The 19,402-nt window shown below is 56.4% G+C and overlaps 1 protein-coding gene across 6 annotated transcripts in view; it reads right to left on the bottom strand.

Annotated features, from left to right (window-relative positions):
- LMF1 (lipase maturation factor 1) overlaps positions 1 to 19,402 on the bottom strand; it is a 109,277-nt gene that overhangs the window by 13,282 nt on the left and 76,593 nt on the right. For 5 of the 6 annotated variants that reach the window (XM_036021101.1, XM_028529412.2, XM_036021103.1 and 2 more), the window contains one exon: positions 4,881 to 5,048. The exons of the other annotated variant lie outside the window; for it this stretch is intronic. In XM_036021101.1, coding sequence (XP_035876994.1) covers positions 4,881 to 5,048 — 168 coding nt within the window. The remainder of the gene's footprint in view (positions 1 to 4,880; positions 5,049 to 19,402) is intronic. 6 annotated transcript variants of the gene reach the window in all.

Here is a 19,402-nt window from a genome sequence, read left to right as displayed (position 1 = left end):
TGCCTGGTACTGTGGCAGACACAGGCCTGGGCCCCGCATGCGCGAGGCCACAGCCCAGGCAGGTGGGACTTAAGCCTTCTCCCTGAGGTTCTAGGTGGCATTGCTGTCCATTTGGCACCATTATCTTGACGGACAGTAGCTTTGAATCAATGCCTGGTGACACCTGTCCTGCTTCTCGATGAGGCCGTGCGAGCCCAGCCTCTGTGAGCTGCGCTGCAGACATGGGTGCAGGAGCCGTGGGCCAGCCCCAGGAAGGTCGTCCTCTGCACAGCTGCAGGAGCGTCCGCCCACCTGTGCCTGATCCACATGACCGTGCTCCAGAACGCTCAGGTGCCAACAGGATCCCAGAAGCCCGACAGTTTTATCTGGGTGAGAACTCGGGAGTGCACGTTGAAAGGCATGGCCACGTGGCCCTGGGTGACCTCTGAGCAATGCCTGGCCCTCCCTGGGCTCCAGCCGTAGTGGGTCTGGGTGGGGCAGCCCCGGCACCAGCATATTTTCTAAGAACCCCTTGGGTCATTCTTACGTGAGTCCCGCTGGGTGGCTCTGACCTCCTGGAGAACTAGGTTCAACAGGGCACAGTTTGGGGATAAAATCCTGTTTCTAAAAAAAATAGCAGAAACCACGGGGACGTCACTTGGCCATGCACAGAGTCCTTGTCAGGCACATGCGTGTCCCCGCCTGGCCTACTCCCCTTTATCTGCCCCATCCATCTGGATGGCCATATTTTAATAAAAATGGGGTGTGGCATCACGTGCACGGCCCCCATGTGCCGAGGGGTCTGTGCTCTTTCTTGGCATCGTTGCAGCACCTCCTCTGAGGGAAATGAATAGATCACACCGGGCATCCGTGTTTACACTGGCTGGCAGAGGCTTAATCACACCCTCGGTGCATGACGCAGCCTGCAGGAGACCTGAATGGGGCAGTGGCCCAAGGCCTGTGCTGGGGCCGCGGGAGCTGGACGATGTGCAGGCAGATGAGCGGTGAGCGCTGGCTCTCAAGCCCAGGAGATGCTGCAGCAGATGTTCTAAGATGAGGCAACAGGACTCCAGCGAGGGAAGGGTGGGCTTCTGGAACTCGCTGCTGGGCTCTCAGCTTGCACAGCCTTGCTGAGGACACATGCTTATTCTTGGGAGGCTTTCTGCAGCCCGGATCCAGGGGCAGGTACCCGGAATGCAGGGCTGGCAGAGGCAGCTCTCCGTGCCCATGGCCATGGGGATGGCCCCACTGGACCCTGTCCTCAGGACTCTGGCCAAAGTCGCAGAGACTAGAAAGAGCAGGATGTGGTGGGAGGTGAAGGAGAACCTGGCCTGGGACCCACGATGAGAGTGCACTGACCAGGAGCCCGCTGCCTGGAGAGTGCCCGTCCTGTGCCAGGATGGGAACTCTGCCCAGTGCCACAGTGGAAGCCAACGGCTGCCCCTCCAGGGTCTCTCCCTCAGGCCTGCGATTAGAACAGGGGTCTGAGGCTGGGGTGGTGCGCTTCTTCACAGAGACAATGGCCTTGCAGAACCCTCTGGAGCAGCTGTGTAAACTCGGCGTGGGAGGAGGTAAGGCGCTCACATCCTCGATCCTTTCTCAAGGGGACGGACGGAAACAAATAGAACCAGAGCCGCCTCTCGGGGTCTCAGGCACAGAGACAGGCGCTTGGCCCCTACTGTGGCACCTCACAGACCCACGGTGCACACCTAATGTGTGCCACTCCCCAAAGCGACTGACATGCCCGGCCCAGGGCAGCCACCCTGCAGAGAGCTGAACACCTGCTGAGAATCGGCCCCCTGTGGCCCCCCCAACCCTGAAACCCCACACGGCCTGCCAGGGGGCTGGACATGCCGCAGCTGGGCCTGCTGGCCATTCGTCCTCTCTGCTCTGGACAGCTGAGGCCTGACCCCTGAGGGGGCAACACACCAGGCCTCGGAGAAGAGCCACAGCTCTGAGGTCCTCCTGCTTTGTCCTGGGCATGGCATGGGGCTGGAGTGGACGATGCTGGGGATATGCCTGGACCAGGGGCTCCCAGGGCCTTCAGGGAGTGGAAGGCAAATACATGGGCTGGTCTTCTGGGATGATGTTCAGAGCCGCAGGGTGGCAGTAAGGCCCTTTGAGGTGCAGCCCTGGCCCTCCCCTGCCCAGGGTTTCTGTGCCACCACTGTCCACCCCTGTCCACCTAGGCAGCAGGCCTGAGAGCTGGGTCTGGACCTAGCCATCTGGCCTGAGGCTGCTGGGGTCCATCTACCCCTGAGCCCTGAGGCCTCCCCCCCAGCCCTCCCCATCTGGGTGTCGGGTGCCCTGGCTGGGACGGGATGCAGATCCACTGCCAGGCCACGTCCAGAGAGCCGGTCCTCGCCCAGATGGACCAGGAGACTCAGCCAAGCGTGCTGTGAGCAATCAAGGGCACTCCGAGGCCACTGGTCACATGGTCTGTGTGGGCTCTTTCCGGATGTGATTTTCCACATGCACTGGAGACCAAACTTCCTTCGGTTATCTTTTTTTTTTTTTTTAAGGTAATATAACAACTTGCTCATTAGTGCTTGTCAAAGCCGGCTTTGGATTACTCGAACAGAAAGCCAGTCATGTAGCTTGGTGGATACTGGGGGGTCCTCGAAGACCTTGTGGAGGGTGCAGCCCTGAGCAGGTTCCGCTGACTCACTGCAGCGAAAGCGGCGACTGATCACCGCCCTGCTGCCCCAGAGTGGGTCTCGGTCACCTCGGGGGCCGTGGAGTCAGAGTAGACCTCATTCCTCCCGAGGCCGGGCGCCGTGTGGGTCCTCTGAGCGGCCTCAGGAACCAGACCTATGTTCTCTGTCCAGAAGGGAAGGTGGGAGCCATGGGCTGGGCATCCTCAGACAACAGGGGAAGGTGCAGCATAAGGTGGCGCCCCTGCTGGCGGACGCTCAAGCCTCCACCTGGAGCTTCCTCCCACTGGCTTGAGACCACAGGGCCATGCGGCCTAACGGGGTGCGGAGCGGGCACAGCACTGATGCCCTGGCTGCGGCAAGGGGTGCTGGGTGGCCAGGGCTCTGTATCCGGCCAACTGTGATAGTTTACGGATGAACGGTGGTCCCTCTGGACAGTGCAGTATGACTCAGCAATGAGAGGAAAGAGCTCTCAAGCCACGAGAAGGCAAGAGGAACCTCAAATGCATATTACTACAGACACAAGTCAGCCTGAAAGGCCACATCCTGGATGATTCCAGCTACATGACACTCGGCGAAAGGGGAAACTACAGAGACAGTGAACAGACCAGTGGTTGCCGGGGGCTGGGGAGCAGCGGGAGGGATGAATCTAGAGAGCGCAGAGGATTGTTAGGGCAGCGACGTCGTCCTCCGTGTGATGCTAAATGGTGGTTACATGACGTTGAACATCTGTCCAAACCCACAGAAAGTAAACACCCAGAGCGGAGGGCAGCCTGAACTGTGACCTTCAGTTAATGATAAAGTATCAGTGCTGGCTCATCAGCTGTAACAAATGTATCAGAAGATGTTTACTAAGGGGAAATTGTGCCCGGAGAGAGCGGGCTAAGGGAATCCTCTATACTCTCTGCTCAGTTTTCTGTAAATCTAAAACTGTTCTAAAAATAGTCTGTTGATTAAAAAATAAACAAACAAAAAAAGAGCTAAAATCCCAGGGTAGTGAAAGCAGGTGAGTAGGTAGGGGTGGGGCAGTTAAAGCACCCTAGGGCTTTAGGGCCATCACAGTGGCAAAGGTGGGGGTTAAATTTAGACTTTGTTAACGGAGCATGTACTCACTTGAAAGAAATAGAGCATATAACTTAGAAGAGGAAAATAACAGAATGAGAAAAACCTCAAAGAAAAGCTAAAAGGGATGAAAAGAAAATAACGAACATAGAAATAAAGACACCAGAGAATGCGCCTCAGCCTCAGTCTGGAGAGAACCCTGCTCTACACCGGACCGAAGGACGCGGGCTGAAAAGAGAAGGTACCAAATCCAGACTCCGCCAATATATGAGAGCATTATGACTTTCCTTGGCTAATACATTTACATTTGAAAACATGTGACATGGACAAATTCCCAGGAAAATGTTTGCCTTAAAGCTGCCTTCAGAAAAATGGAAACTCTGCAGGTCTGGCAGCCACCGAGGCCCCGTCAGTGCCGCAGACGCCCGAGAGGAGCGCCGTCTCTGTCCTCGCGATCGCAGGCAGAGAAGGGGCCAGCCCTCATGAGCTCGGTGAGGGGGATAGGACAGCCTGAGCGGAACCAGTAAGGCCCGTGCAAGATGCGAAATTACAGACCAATCTCATTCACCGACAACCATGCAAAATCTGAAACCAAATGCTAGCAAAGCATACCCAGTAACATTAACATACACAGCATGATTAATATGTTGGTTTATCTTAGGAAGGTAAAATTGGTTCAACATTAGCAGTATTCATGCAATTCACCACATTAACAGATTGAGGGGGAGAAAAGTGACCTCACAGGTGGTGGGAAAAAAACATTTGTTAAAATTAAACATCCATTCATTCTGGGACTAAAAATAGCCAAAACAAAAATCACAGAACAAAACTTCCCACTAAAGCAGAAACAGAAGAGAACTTGATAAAGGCAACCACAAAAACCAACCAGCCAGACGAACCACCTCCAGCCGCATCTCGCTGGGCCAGGGAGCCGGTCCTTCGGCGCAGGGGCGGCCGGCCCTGCTGCCTATGCGCCTGCAACCTGCCACGGCACAGACCCTAGACACCATGGGGAAAACCAGGAGCGGGACTGGCGAAGTTGCAAGGGCACTGCCATTGTGGCGTGTAAGTTACCTGTGATAAAAGCAAACAATAAGCAGGACACAGAAACTTTAAATCCCGACAGTGTCTTCCCTGGGAACTGACAAGACGCATTCATGTTCAGAGGGGTCTGCAGTGACTCACCTGGAACAGGATCTGCAAGGCGCCATGAAGGATGCACATCCGCCGTCCCAGGAAGATGAAGAAAGGCACCACGAGCTCCAGGAAATGGTTGCTTAGCGTCTCGAAGCGATGGACCCACCATGGGGACCGGTGCAGGAAGTAGGCCACGGGGTTGGGCACCGGCTGCGTCTGTGGAACAGGAGGTGGCCTGTGAGCTGTGCCCTAAGCCCTAGCTCACAGGGGACCCCAGCCGGCCTGTACTGACCACATGGTGCCCACTGGCTGGTTTAGGAAGGAGAGGGAACTTTTGGGGGAAGACAGATCTGGGACCGTCTAGTTGGAAAAGGCATGGGAGAGGCTAGTGCCACGGCCCCTCCTCCAGAAGCTCACCCGCTGCCAAGACACAGATTGCCAGGACAGGGGTGCTGGGAGCATGTGTCTAGGTCTTTTTGAGGTGCGCATCAGAGGCACCCTCCCCTGCACGGTCTCCTGTAATTCTCACACAGACCCATTCAGGAGCCTCAAAGGTCCTGGTTACATAGGAGCCCAGATGCTGGGGAAGAGCCCGTGGTCAGAGCCCTGAGCAGTGCCGGGCACTGGGGAGCCCCGTTCGGAGGACAGGGTGCTGGTCGGGGGGGGACTGTGGGCCTGTCTCAGGCAAATGCTTACACACGAGCGATGTCCACCTGAGGGACGAGAAGGCTGGGGAACAGGTCCCGCCCTGAGTGTGTGTCCCCAGGAGGCCCGAGTGTTGACTCTACTGTGGTGCTGGCCACCCCAGGGCCCAGCTGACAGGCCCTGTACCTTTGACCACAAGGCCCTGTGCTCCCCCACCCCCCATCCTGTAGCTGAGGCTGGGAGCAGGTCATGCAGATGGGCTGACTGTGCTGACGCCGTGTGGGGCGGGGTACGCTGCTATCCACGGGGCTCAGAACAGGCCTGGACTGGGCTCGCTGCCCCATTGAGGAGGCCCCACCTGACACTCAGCTGTTGGTGAAGGGCATGGGTCTCACGGTGCACAGGGACGCCTCCACGCCGACAGGACACCAGGCACTGGGGCTCCAGGCCCAGGTGGACCTGCCGCCCCGCCTCTCACATGAGCTGCTGCCTTTCCTGTATGCAGAAGCTCGGCGATTCCGACCGGGTGGAGGTCTGCTGCGCCCACACCCACACCCACTCCTACCCCTGCCTGGGCCTGGCCCTGTGGCCTCCTCATGCTCCCGAGCACTCACTGGCGCCCTTCTCCCTCCTGGGGACGTATGTTCTCTGCACGTGCATGCGTGCTCACACACACACCCACACACACACCCTACAGACACAAAGGCTGCTGTGCAGGCAATAATGGCCACTGTCAGGGCACGGCTGTGCTAGAGACACAAGCAGGTGATCGCTGGTGTGCCAGCACAGCTCCAATAACATTAAACACACTTGACCTCATTACACATGATTTAGGTCCCAGAGAAAGAAAGTGCCTCTTGCAACAGCCACAGGAGTGCTGGCCCCAGCCCCTTGTGACCTGCTCCCCAGCCACAGTGTCTCCCCGACCTGCTCCCTTGCCATGTGGCCCGGCCCCAGCACTGGGCCTGGCTGCAGCCTGGCTCTTACCTCTGCCCTGAGCTTCCTCTCAGATTCGCTGTGGGCACGAGGAGGCGGCTGTCCTGCTGGTGGCCTACTGTGTGATGGGCACAGAGAGGTGACTGCTGACTGTGAGGAGACACTGGTCTAAGTGCAACGGCCTGGGCGCCCTGAACAGTGTGGGCCTTCTCTCTGACACTCATTGTGAGCGAGCGGCTGTGGCGAGAAGCCCCCAAAATGGCAGAGCTCCTGGCTGCCTGGCCACCCACCCTCCTCGGCTCAGAAGTAGGATGGCAGCTGTGGAAGGGTCGCTGACCCACCTGGGAAGGTGTTTTCCTGTTAACTTTTTACTTCATTTGGACACAATTCCTGACTTAGAGAAAAGTTGTAAGAACAGTAAAGAAAATCTCTTAACTCCCAAATGTTTCCATGTTACCCCCCTTCCTCCTTCTCCCGCCACTGGTGTGTCTCCTGTACCATCTGAGAGTCAGCAGAAACACAACACCCAGCGCCCTGAGCACTTCAGGGTGAATGTCCCAGAAGGGTGTTCTCCGGTGTGTGCAGCAGCACTCACAGCCCGGGACTCAGGCCAGTCGCCAGTTAACACCTTAAATGAGAGGAAGTCCCAGGCCACATACCACCTTTCGCCCCCACGTCTCTCTGGCCCCCCGAGCACTAGGGACTGATGGTCTGGGGTGCATGCTCACTTGTAGGACACTCCTCGCGGTAGGCTGGGGCACCTGCTTGTGGCAGGAAGACCTCAGGAGTGACAGGCGCCCTGGTGTCGACGTGTCTTAGCACAGGCGGTTCCACCTGGATCTCTAGGGTAAGGGATGTTGGCCAGGGCCCTTCTCTGCAGAGCTTCTGCTCTCCCCTTTGCAGTGTGAGGCCCGACAATAACCCGTTACACCCGAATGCTCCATCTTCGGCACCTTCGATGACCTTGCTGGAGTCAGTTGTCCCAATGGCATTTGAATAGTGAGTTCTGGGCCCACTAGTCCTTCTGCGTGGTGTTCCTCTGTAAGGAGAGGCTGTGCTGCCTCTCCATGTATTTACTGGTGCCAGTGTGGACATGCGAGTTATTTTATTCAGTGGGTTATAATCATGGATCATGGGTTTTGATGGCATATACCACTTTCTGAACATTTTTCTAATTTCTGGCACTAAACATGCTCTAGGGTCACCTGAACCCCTGCTTGCCGAGCTCTGGGCACAGCTGTCTCTCCCAGTAGCTGGGTCCTTCTGACTGAGGCTGGACTCACCTTGGCCTGGGCATCACTGTCTCTGGGCTGTTCAGCAGGCAGGGCTGGGAACCGGACATGTGACTACGTCTCACCTGACCCTGCATCCACACCAATCTAGCTCATCGATCTCTGTGTTTAACTGAATCCTGAGTGGGTTTCCACAGCCGTGGGGAACACGCAGCAGGCCTCTCCCAGTCTGCCCCAGGGGCTCCCAGCAGCTCTGCTTATTTCTACTTGCGAGTGTAGAGGGAGGGCCAGGTGGAGAGGCAGGCCCTTCTCCGGAAGTGGGTCCAGGGCTGTGGGGGCAGGGGGATGCAGGAGTGGTGGGCCAGCAGGCCTGTCTGGGCTGTGTCTGTTCACAGGCCTGTGCTTTGTGACCACAGGTTCGGCACGTGCCAGGTAATGCCTGAGGAGAGCAAAATCCCCATGGTCCTCAAGTTGCAGAAATTCTGGTGGTTAACAGCAATTTCATTCAACAACAGAAAAAGGCACCAAATCAGTTCCAAATGTTTCAGCTTTTAAAAAAAACTAGCAGAGTTGCCCTGGCCAGTGTGGCTCAGTTGGTTGGAGCGTCATCCCGTAACTGACGGGTTTCGGGTTCCATTCCTAGTTGGGGCACATACTTAGGTTGTGAGTTTGGTCCCTGGTCTGGGCAGGTGGGATCGCTGGTCGGGGTGCATGTGGGAGGCAACCGATCGATGCTGCACTCTCCCATCAATGTTTCTCTCTCCCTTCCTCTCTCTCTCTAAAAAGCAATGAGAAAATGTTCTCAGGTGAGGATAAAAAAATTTATAAATAAATAAAAACAGCAGAGCTCTCTGGAGGCAGTGTGTGTGCATGTGTGTGCACAGGTGTGCATGCGTGTGTGGGTGTGCAAGCCCATCGCAATGGTGCCTGTGGCCCCTGGACAGGAACGTGCACCAGGTGCCCAGCACCAGGCCGGAGCCGTGTCGATGAGGCCAGAGCAACCACGAAGTGTGTTGCTTGCTCTGCGGGCTGGCGGTGGACCCCCAGGAGAGGACCCTCTCCTGGCACGCAGACTTGTTTTCTGCTGGCAGCACCAGGAAGAATGCTGGACAGACAGACGGTGACAGGACAACCACCCCTTGTTTCCCCCAAGTCAGGATGAGCCCCCCGTCACATTTTAGGGCCCAGTTTCAGAAAGGGGTACATTCTCGGTGGTACATGCAGGTAGGGCGGCAGCTGCTCGGCCCTGTTTTTGGCTGATAGCAGGCCCTGTGTACTTCACTTCTTTATTCGTAAAAGGCCTTGCTTTTTACTAACAGTCCCAGCTAGCCAAAAAAAGCAAGATTTGACAAGATGGCCGTGTCCTCTCCACGGTGACGGGGGGCTGAAACAGGAGCCCCATGCCCACTCTGGCTGCCCCGCAGGCTCCTGGCACCAACACAGCCCCTTCCGCAGACACCAGACATACGGAGAAGGGGGAGGCCTAGGGCCCTCTGCGCCCCCGCCCCACCCACCCCATAAGCAAGGAGGGTAGGCGCTACTAAAGCAGCCAGGATGGCATGACAACGCATTCATAGCTATGTTAGCATCACTGCTGGCTCCAGGGCCACGTTGGCCCTGACCAGCTCGTCTGGGCGGAGCAGGCACCCCGAGTCCCACCATGGGGATGTGGCCAGCCCAGGTCTCAGGCAGCACAGATTTGGATCTGGGGACCTTCTCTTTTTGACCCTCAGGCCCCTTGTTGAAAAGGGCCCTATGTTCCTAGGCTAGTGAGACTGAATTTTATAAATCGAGCTCAGGACTGGCCAGAGAGCAGGTACCTCCCCCCCCCACCCCAAGCCAGAGAGCAGGGAGCTGCGCTGGCTTGGGGATGGGGGCCACACAATAAGGATGTGGGGGCCTGGGGCTGAGCGGCCCCAGCTGCCAGCCAGCAGGAAAACAGACCTTGTGCAGAGATGTCCCTGCCAGGCCGGCTGGCCTTCCCCAGTCCTGGAGACACCTGGGGCACAGCCGTGGGCAGGCTGGGGGCTGTGTGCTGTCCAACTCAGTGCTTGGCCCAGGGGTGGTGGCCGGCTGTGCACAGGGCCTGAGGCCTTTGCTCTGCTCAGCACCCTGACCCAGCACCAGGTGTGGCTGATATTCAGGTGAGCTGGAAGGCGGAGGCCCTTTCCTAGAGGTGGCAGGCACACAGGCAGGGCTCCCTGGCCGGCACCTGCTCAGGGTCAAGTGAGCACAGTGCATGTCCCCTGGACATAGCCTCCCCATTCACTGTCACCTGGCTCTGACTGCCCTTGGGGCCCCCTGGAAGAGACGGCCTGTGTCCCTTGCCCTTTGGAGCAAGCTGCCCGAGGCGGACCAACAGGCACAAAGGCCCTGCAGCAGCTGTGCAGGGAGCTCTGTGGGGCCTCACCTGGAAAGCCCCGAGGAGAGGGCCTGGGTCGGGGCCGCCTCACTCTTGGTTCCCAGCCAGTGACAAGGTGCTGCCTTGAGAACAAGTAAGAGAAGCATCTTCGAGGAAAATAAGCCGATGACACGACACGGGGAAGAACGTGTTTCTGCGTGACCTCCAGAGCAGCCGCGTCTGAGCATGCTGAAGCGCTGCCCCCTCCAGGAGGCAGGGGCCTCTGCATCCTGTGGGGGTCCTCGGGGAGCCCGTGTGGCAGGCCCACGTGTGCCTCCCTGCTGGGCAGCCCCGCTACGTGTAGGGCGTGTGTAAAAAGGAGAAAGACTGTAAACAGAGTTTGTTTCTGCTCGCTCGGAGCTGGGGAAGGAAGCCAGACCCTTTACTGGGTGATGCTGGGGGGAGGCGTCTGCATGTTCCTTGTTTTTGGAGGGAATAGTAGCAGAGAAGTGGGGCGCCGGCTGCAGAGATCAGGCTAACGACATCCCCTAAGTATTTTCAAAATAAATAAACAGACTGAGTCCAAGAAGAGTAAATCGCTGAGCAGCGCCCACAAACAGAACCTGACGCAGGCTGCTGCCTGTTCCCACAGCCGCCACAGCCACCTCCTGACAGCACTCCTCACTTTCCACTAAGGCTCAACGGCCCGTCCTGTCCCTCAGGAGCAGGGCACCTGGAGCAGGGCCTCCCGGGTTGGGGCTTTGGTGTTTTTCGTTTTCTGAGCATAAATGCATGTTTCCGTGGTTGGTCCAACTTCTAGGAACCACATCACAGGGACAGGATGTTCCCCAGGATGTATGAGTCATTTTGCATCCTCATGGGAGCCCCAGCAAGATGAGGCTTCTCAGGATGGGCAGGGCTGGGGACAGGGGGCTGCAGACAGTGGGTGACTCCCCAGCCCCATGCAGCCTCTGGGTCCATGCCTCATCGGCAGGAGCCTGGGCAGAGGACTTGGATGCTGGCTAAAAGGCACATGAGATTTGAAAAGGGAAAGGACCTGACCCACATTTAAAGAGTTGAGCCAGCTGCTGTGAGTTCGTGTTACTTCAGATTTGTGTGACGCTTCTTGACTTCCCCAGGTGAGGTGCAGTGAAGGCCAGAATACGCGCAAGGGAGGCTCCGAGCCAGTGACGCATGGGCGCAGCGGGGGCAGCTGGAAGACCAGTCACTCCCCACTCCCAGGGCAGTGTGGAGCCAATTCTGCAGGCGGGAGCCCCACGGTAGGTCCTGTGCCCTGAGCCCACGAGAGGCTCTACTGTACCATGTAAACGAGAACAAACGTGGTGACTGTGACATTAACAGTCCCTGATAACACGAGTTCCCTGAAAGGAAGGCTCTATTTCGTGAGGGACTGTTTGCCGGGGCACACCACATTTCAGCTTCTCCGGTGGATTTATGACCTGCCAGGAGAGGGTGTGTGCGGGTGGGGCCTGCTCTGCGTGCTGATCCCTACAGACACCAAACCCCGCCAGGAGGGTGTCAAGGCCTCCCTTCTCCTGCAAACCAGGACGGTTTTATTTCTGTTTGCACTGAGCTGGGGAAAAGCCCCATGTTGTAAAATCTGGTCGTAAACCGTGGAAGCAGTGACTAGAGAGCATCGCACCCCATAAACCACGGGGGGGAGTGGCCGGCTGCCTGTGCCGGCTGCGGGGCCACGCGCGCCCTGTGGCCGAGTGCCCAGAGCACGGCCCAGCCTGGACACGGCAGCCCAGATGTGCAGCATTCCACAAGAGGTCCCCCCAAAAGAGACAGTTTTAAATAAGGAAAACATGATGAACATACGAAGAGTGATGAAAACTGTTTAGGGATGTAGAAGGCAACAAATCTTTGAGGAGCACAGTGTCACTTCCTGTGGGGGGACAAGCACTCTCCTCTGACGCCCCCTTCAGCGACAAGCCCAAGAAGAGAAGTGGTTTTCCAGCCAGTTTCTCAGGAACTACGGGTTCTGCGTGGGGCTTTATGGAGAAAGGGAGCACACATGACTCTGGTCCGAAGAGTTTCTTAAACTCTCCGGCCTGCTCGTCCCACTCTAACAGAAAACCCTGGGGTGCGACCACCCCAGCCCCGCTGGTCCAGGGCCCATCCTTCGCAGAGCTGGGAGAGGAGGTTTCGGAGTGGGGCACCTCCTCCTACGCCAGAGGGAGTGACGTGTGTCCTGAGGACGCACAGGTGCCCGTGGGCCAGGGAAACACCGCACACCCAAGCGAGAGTCTTAGGGTAGAACGGCAAGGCCGACTCTGGGTTCTTACACGCAGCTGGGGGCCCCCAACGGGCAGGGTCCGGTGTTGGGGCTGAAGGCTCCTCCTGTCGAGACCACGGCCGATGGCGGGGGGCGTCCTTGTGGTGCTCACTCCGTGAACATGAACCGCCCCGTGGGTACTCCCCACCTCCCACCACGAGGAACGTGGGAGCGGAGAAAAGAAAAGTGAGTTGTAAATGTGGGGCTAACCCGCGGCACAAGCAGGCCCAGGACGAGTGAAGCACTGTGGGGGACAGTGGGGACACTCGCTGTGGCGGCCCCAGGGCACACAGCCGCCTCACTTGCCCGGGTCCCCGCAAGGTGGCAGTGGAGCAGCGCCCCTAGCACACGCAACTAAACCTGTTCACCCAGCGTTCTGTACCTGCCAGAAACCTCTTTCAAACCAAAGGGCAAAGAGAGACTGTTTCAGACAGAAAAGCTGGAAGGACTCCTTTACACTGCAGGAAGCTGTCAGGTGAGGAAAGTCCGGGCCCACACCCAGGGCAAAGAAATCTGAGAGCAGTGAGGGGCCCCTCATGGTGGACGGTATGGCTGTTGTCCCAGCTTCATGGGGTGTCTTTAAAGGGTGGTTTGACTGTTCAAACAGGAATAACGCAGTGGCGGTGGCCTGTGCACAGTGAGCGCAGGACAGCGCCAGCATGGGGCCCGGGGGAGGGGAGGGGAGGGGCGAGTCCTGTGCCATTTATGTGGTAAGGGGACACATCACTTGGAGGCAAGCTGTGATGATTTAGGGATTTATCCTGCCAACCCTAAAACCACCACAAAAGTAACACAACTCAGGGTTCTAGCTAATAAGCCAAAAAGAGAAATAAAAAGGAATCATAAAAAACATTCAACTAATTCAAAAGAAGCAGAAAAAGATGAAAAATAAAGACTGAAACCTAACATATCACAGATTGCATTCAATACCAAAGGTCTAAACACGCAAGTGAAAGGCCACATTTGTCAGACGGAATAAAAAACAGGACCCAGCTATGTGCTGCTCGTAGGAGACGCACTTCAAATATGAAGACTCGTGTAGGTTAAAAGTTAAAGCTTGGAGAAATGCGTACCAGGAAACAGTAGTCAAAAAACCCCCACAGTCATTATATTAACATCAGACAAAGAAACGTCAGAGCAAACACTATCAGGAATAAAAGGTCACTTTGCAACACTGGGGGGGGGGGGCGTTTCATCAGGTGGTCCCACACTCAGACATCCCAGCACCTGTAACGGAGCTTCAACACACACAGCAAAAACTGGGGCAATGCGAGGAGACAGACAAACCCCCCATTCCGGCACAGGTGCTGACCCCCCTCTCTCGACACCTGACGGCGTGGACGGACAGAACATAAGTAAGGACACGGAAGACTTAAAGCACACTCCTGACCAACTTGAATTAGCGAGCATGACGGAACACAGAACACACACACCTTTTTAGGTTCAAATGGAACATCCATTAAGACAGACCATATTCTGGGCCACAAAACAAGTGTGCATAAATTTTAAAAGATTTCAATCACATACTGCATATTGTCTGACAATAAAGGAATTAAATCAGACACCAGTAACAGAAAGATGGCTGGAGAATTCTCACATTTGGAAACTCAGTTGCACATTCTTCGTGGAGTTTACACTCCAGTGTGCGGCATATCACCTAATTCACATGACACCCTGGGAGTTGTTGGGAAAACAGAATTTTAACAGTTAGGTAACTTTCTCAGGATCAGACAGGCCTGAAGTGGCTGCCTTGAGAGGGCAGGCGGCACAGGTCTGCATAAAGACATTTGAACCTGGGTTCAAGTCTGGATGCTACCATTCTGGAGCCCTCCGCTGTAGCAGATGCACACTGCTGACCCTGAGGCTGCACCCTCCCCTGTTGTGGTCTTGGCCTGGTGGGGCTGGCCCTTCTGGGTGACCCCAGGGCGTGGGCCCCAACTGAACCATGCCATGGCCAGCTGCCCTGCCAGCGCCGACATTCCCTAGGCCCAGCACCGACCTCCTCTCCAGTCCCCAGCACACACATAAAACACCCTCTTCTTACAAAATCAATAAAACTGCCAGTGGACAAAGCAAATATGCCTCAAATCCCAACCTACCGGAGGTAACTCGGTCACATCTTCCACCAAGTTAACATTTACAGTATTCTCGGGAATGTCAATCTTGAATCCAATTATTTCTAGACTGGTGGACCCCTGTATCTAAGAGTGCTTGGTGACCCCCATCCAATTATGGTACAAAACAGCTGGCAGCCCAGGTCCCCGGGTGGCAATTAAAAGTAGGATCCGCTGGCCCGAGACACAAAGAGAAGCCTCCCGCGCTAGGAGTGGGCCTGGAATGCGGGAGGAAGAAGGCTCTGCCACGCTTGTGCACGGGGTTGGCAAGGCAGCCCGGCTGTGCCTGGACACAGCTGCGCTCAGGGCTCAGGCGCCGTGAAACACGCTGGCTACAGGTGGCCGGGCTGGACCAGTGTTCGCAGGTGGATTACTGCAGCTCACCCAGAGGCTTAGCCAGCATTTAGTGAGCAGGCTTCCTTGAAGACTCCCATTATCAGGAGGGCAACTGGCTGCTGGGGAGGTGGGGAGGGCCCTGGAAAGGGGTGGGAAGCTTCCACTGGCACTGCTGTCCTGGGCAGCAGGGCACGTCCATGGGGCTCGGCCCAACTTGGTCACCCCCAGGAGCACTTTGGTGCAGCTGCCGAGGTCCCTGGCACCTGGGAAGGAGTGCCCGGCCTGGGTCCGGGGTCAGTGTGCTGACAATGACCACAGCTTGCAGAGGGATGAACAGTGTCCAGGAACAGGTGGCCATAGCGCCCCTGTTGTGAGTTGAGAGACACTGGAACAAGGGACCATTTTCCACCCTGACACGTGCAGATGTGTCCTAGATAGGCAGTGGCCTTCCCGACCTCAAGAGAAAGAGAAAAAGCATCTCCTAGGAATGCCAGCAGGAGCTGCCTTCACACTCACGCCCTGAGAGCACACAGTGATGAAAAGTGTGTCCCGAGCACCTTGCATGTGCTCAGCTGACCCTGAGGGTGGCACATGGCAGTGCCTCACATGGATCGCCTCATGTGCATGTGGGGGGTGGCAGACAGCAGGTAGCACACCTAGTGACGACCTCCTGTCAAGCTGCACAGGAAGGTTCTACTCCAATGGCAAGGCCCTCTGGTGAATCCTGGAGGTGCCCTGTGAGTCAGCCGTCCCTACCGTGGGCTTGAAACTCTAGCTTAAAAACTCTACTGACACAACACAAAGACCTCTTTTATGTGCTATGAGGCTGTGGGACTTTACAAATAATAGGAGTGGAAAGTGATTTATATCCAGGATTAAAGGTCAGCTCTGCATGCTGGACTCTGGAGTATGACAACAGTGTAAACTTGTTTGCACTCATTCATGCACCCCTGGGGGTAGAGGAGGAACAGAGAAAAGCCGCTCAGGCACAGAGCAGCTCCAGAGGGGCTGCAGGCAGGACCCACTGTGGGCAGAGGGACCCAGTGAGGCTAGGACACTTCTGACACTTAGCAACCAAAACACACAGTCTTAACAGTGAGTCACCGACTTGTGCAGTGACGGCTGCTTTATGTGAGTGATGTGTCCACACAAAGGAATTTAAGGAATAAATTTGTGTAATCAAAGTATACCAAAGTTAAAAAGTTCAAATTTGATTAATCTGTATTGTGGACACTGAGAAAGAAGATATCTACTAAGAAGGGCTCCTGGTGGGCTCAAATAAAAACAAAACAAACAAAACAAAACAACAGAGCCTAGCAGCCATTTCTACACAGGGGCCTCTCACGCAAACCTCTTCACGGAGCCGCCTGCACTGAACTGCCTGCCCACCCCAGGTTTCTGCCTTCCGAGCCAGCCCCTACAAAGGAGTCCCTGGAATCCTATTTCAACCAATAGGACTGAGGCTTTTCCTAATCCAGTGTGCAGCTTCAACCAACCAGAGCAGCTCTATCCTGACCAATCAGGACAGTGCCTTTTGGAGCAATTAGACTTTGAAAACTTGGAATCCTCATTTGCATGAGGACAGAACAATTAGGCATCAGGGGCGGGACTTCCGTCCATCTAAGCCAGCTCCCCTTTGGGTCTAGGAGCACACTTACCCTTTCCACCCAAGACTGAAGACTGCACTTCCCTGGCTGAGCTGAAATCAAAGATGTCTCAGCACAGCAGGGTAGACCAGCACAGGCCAGAGCAGAGGGTAGTGAGGAGCAGAGCTATCTAGTCGAAGGAAGAGGGGCCCGGCCCCAGGGCTGCCTCACAGCCATGCTGTGTTCACAGCTATGACGTATCACACTGAAGCGGTTCCGTCTTCAGCACATCCCAAACTGCGGATTCCTGCTGGTGCTGAACTGGCACCAATGGCCGCAGGTTGACAGTATAGACTGGCCCACAAAGAAACTCCAGTTTGCTGTTAAGAGCATTTTCTTAGTGTTCCAAGTGGAAAGTTGCATATTTTAAAGGTAATTGGACAGAACATAAAACTGCTATCAAGTAAGCTATATTTATTTTTCTTCCTTTCCTTTAGTGTCTGACAGCTGAGGTGCGCCCGTGGGCACTTCTTGTGGGAGGTTTCACTGAGTGTGGGAGCGGAGCCCGTCCGTGCGTGGATGGAGGCTTCAGAGTGTTTTCCTGCCTTGGATGTGTCAGGGACACTGGCTTCGTGTGGCTGCAGGCCCAACCAGTGCCAGGTCCTGGGGACTGCGCTCAGTGGTGGAGCGTCGCGCAGACACTGCCTGCCTTTTCTCTGGCTGTGCCTGACGATCCGTGTTCGAAAGACACTTGCCCAGTGTTGCTTCTGACTAGACCGACTGAGCTCACCACCAACCAGCTCACAGCTGCAAGCAGACGGGAAGGCAAGGGGCTGCGTGGGCACGTGGGCCCTTCAGGCCGAAGCCGACTGGCAGGACGGGCCTCTCCTACCCAGCCGAGTGTGGGCTCCTGGACCTGTGCAGTGAAGCTCGATGGCAATGCTGCTCATCTCACCCTCTGTGCTGTGGAAGACATCATGGAGGAGTGTCACCGGGTTCCTGCCACGTGCTCTAGGTCTCCCAACACAACGGGCAGGGACAGTATATCCCTGACCTGACGCCTTGTCCACGTGGTGAGGATGCAGAAAGATGGCACAAGGGCTTCAGGCCTCACACAGCAATCACGTCACGAGGACACGAGCTGCGTCCAAGAGGCAGGAGGGCGGGCTGATGCCTCTCCCACCAGCCCTCCACCCACTGGCTGGGTGGGGGGGGTGGGGCTCAGCTGCCATTCCCTCGCGGGTCAGGGCGCTCAGGAGAACTCACACGACCCCAAGCACCAGACGTGCCAGGGCTCAGCTCTGTGAGCTCCTGACATCCTAGGCCTTCACCAGGCCTCGCTGCAGTAACACCACACAAAAGGGCATCCCCAGTAACAGCCACATTCGAGGAGAAACAGAGGCAATGATGAGAGTGGAGAGGAGCCTGAGCTCTTGTCTCACTGGGAGCCTCTCCCTGCTGCCCAGGCTGCTCCCGACACCCCAACCACCGTGGCCGCCTCCCACAGTGGGTCCCTCTCATGAGGCGCCCCCCCCAGAGGAGCTATGCCAGTGAACGAGGCACCCTCTATTGTCACACAGGCCCCACCATTACCTGGAGCCCCACTGCTGCTGGCCATGGACTGGAGGAGTCCAGGTCACAGAGGACAGGCCATGAGGCCCAGCCACTGTTGCCCCAGGGGCACAGACAACTTCAAAGGGATGAATCGAATGGTTTGTAGTCAGCAAACAGCATGGCCTGGCCCCTAAGGAGACATCAGTCAGTGCCCTCACTCCAAACTGGCTTACAAAGCAGGTGGTGAAACAAGATCCCGCTGAGGAAAGGCTTCCGTGGCTACCTCGAGTTGGGAGGTGTAGTCCCTCCGAAGGGCCTGACCCAGGAGCTGCGGCCGGCACTCTCTGTGACGGCAGCACCGAGCAAGCAGGGACTCGGAGCGGCACTCCATTTGGCCCTGGACCCAATGCGAGTGGTGGCCATTACGTTCCCGGTGCTCAACGAGCCACAACTTCGCCTGTCCTAGAATGTCAATTCTGAGTGGTCTGAGTTCACACACACCAATGTCACAGCTGGCAGGCTGTCCCCAGGACTTGGTTCACAAGCTAGAGCTGTGGTAGCCACATTCCGCCGCCTGCCCAATCCCAGGCAGGCCTGTGGGGAAGACAAGCTCTGCCCTGGCGTATGCCAACTCCATGCCCTCCTGGGGACACCCACCCAGCCTTGCCCTCCACTCCCCAAGTCCCCTCCCACTGTCCTAGCACAGAAGTCCTGAAGCTGCCTCCATGTTGGCCAGAGGGTTACATGCGCAGGGAGCATGGGTATTTGCACCCCCGGGACTGATAGGCGCAGCCTGTTCACCAGGCTCTGACGCCCTTCAAGGGGTCAAGGGGACACACATGGTCTTCACACTTCGGGTCAGTGTTAACATGGTGCTGAGGGGGTAGGCAGGCCCAGGACAGAGCAAGGGCCCTTGGCCCAGGTCATGGGGAGCCACACTCCCTCCTGCCAAGCTGGAAACGTTTCCTCTCAGGCACTTTTTGAAAGGTCAGCTCCAGGACCAGGGGTGGGCCACATGCATCCTTAGGTAGGAGGAGAGGACACTCTGAGGCACATTAGGTGAGACGTGGGGTGATCTCCAAACCCTGAAATAAAGCCTGACCTCCTAAATGCAGCACACAGGGGACACCTCCATCCCAGGCAGCTTACCAGATGACACAGCAAGAAGCAGGCATTACCCCGGACTCAGGCGACATCCAGGACTGAACCCACTGGGGATGGGAAGCCGCAGAAGGCCTAAGATTGTCTGCAAGCCGCCTTTCAGAGAAAAGCAGATAAAAACCACTTTCCCATGTTTGGGCCATAGCGACGAACAGGGAACATGGGAGAAAACATTCTGTCTGACGGCCGGTGCTCCAGACACATCAAGGTTTTCGCTGCCAACAAGAGCGATGCGAGTCCAGTGTGAGAACAGACACCCGGCAGGCATGTACTCTGTACTCGATGAGCCAACACTACTGAGAAGACGAATGGTATTTCGATGCCAAGTGCCCTCAAATTAATTCCTAAGGAAAAACGATCCCAGCC

The sequence above is a fragment of the Phyllostomus discolor genome, chromosome 3 (genome assembly GCF_004126475.2).
Source record: "Phyllostomus discolor isolate MPI-MPIP mPhyDis1 chromosome 3, mPhyDis1.pri.v3, whole genome shotgun sequence".
Taxonomy (NCBI): Eukaryota; Metazoa; Chordata; class Mammalia; order Chiroptera; family Phyllostomidae; genus Phyllostomus; species Phyllostomus discolor.
This window is presented reverse-complemented; position numbering and strand designations above follow the sequence as displayed.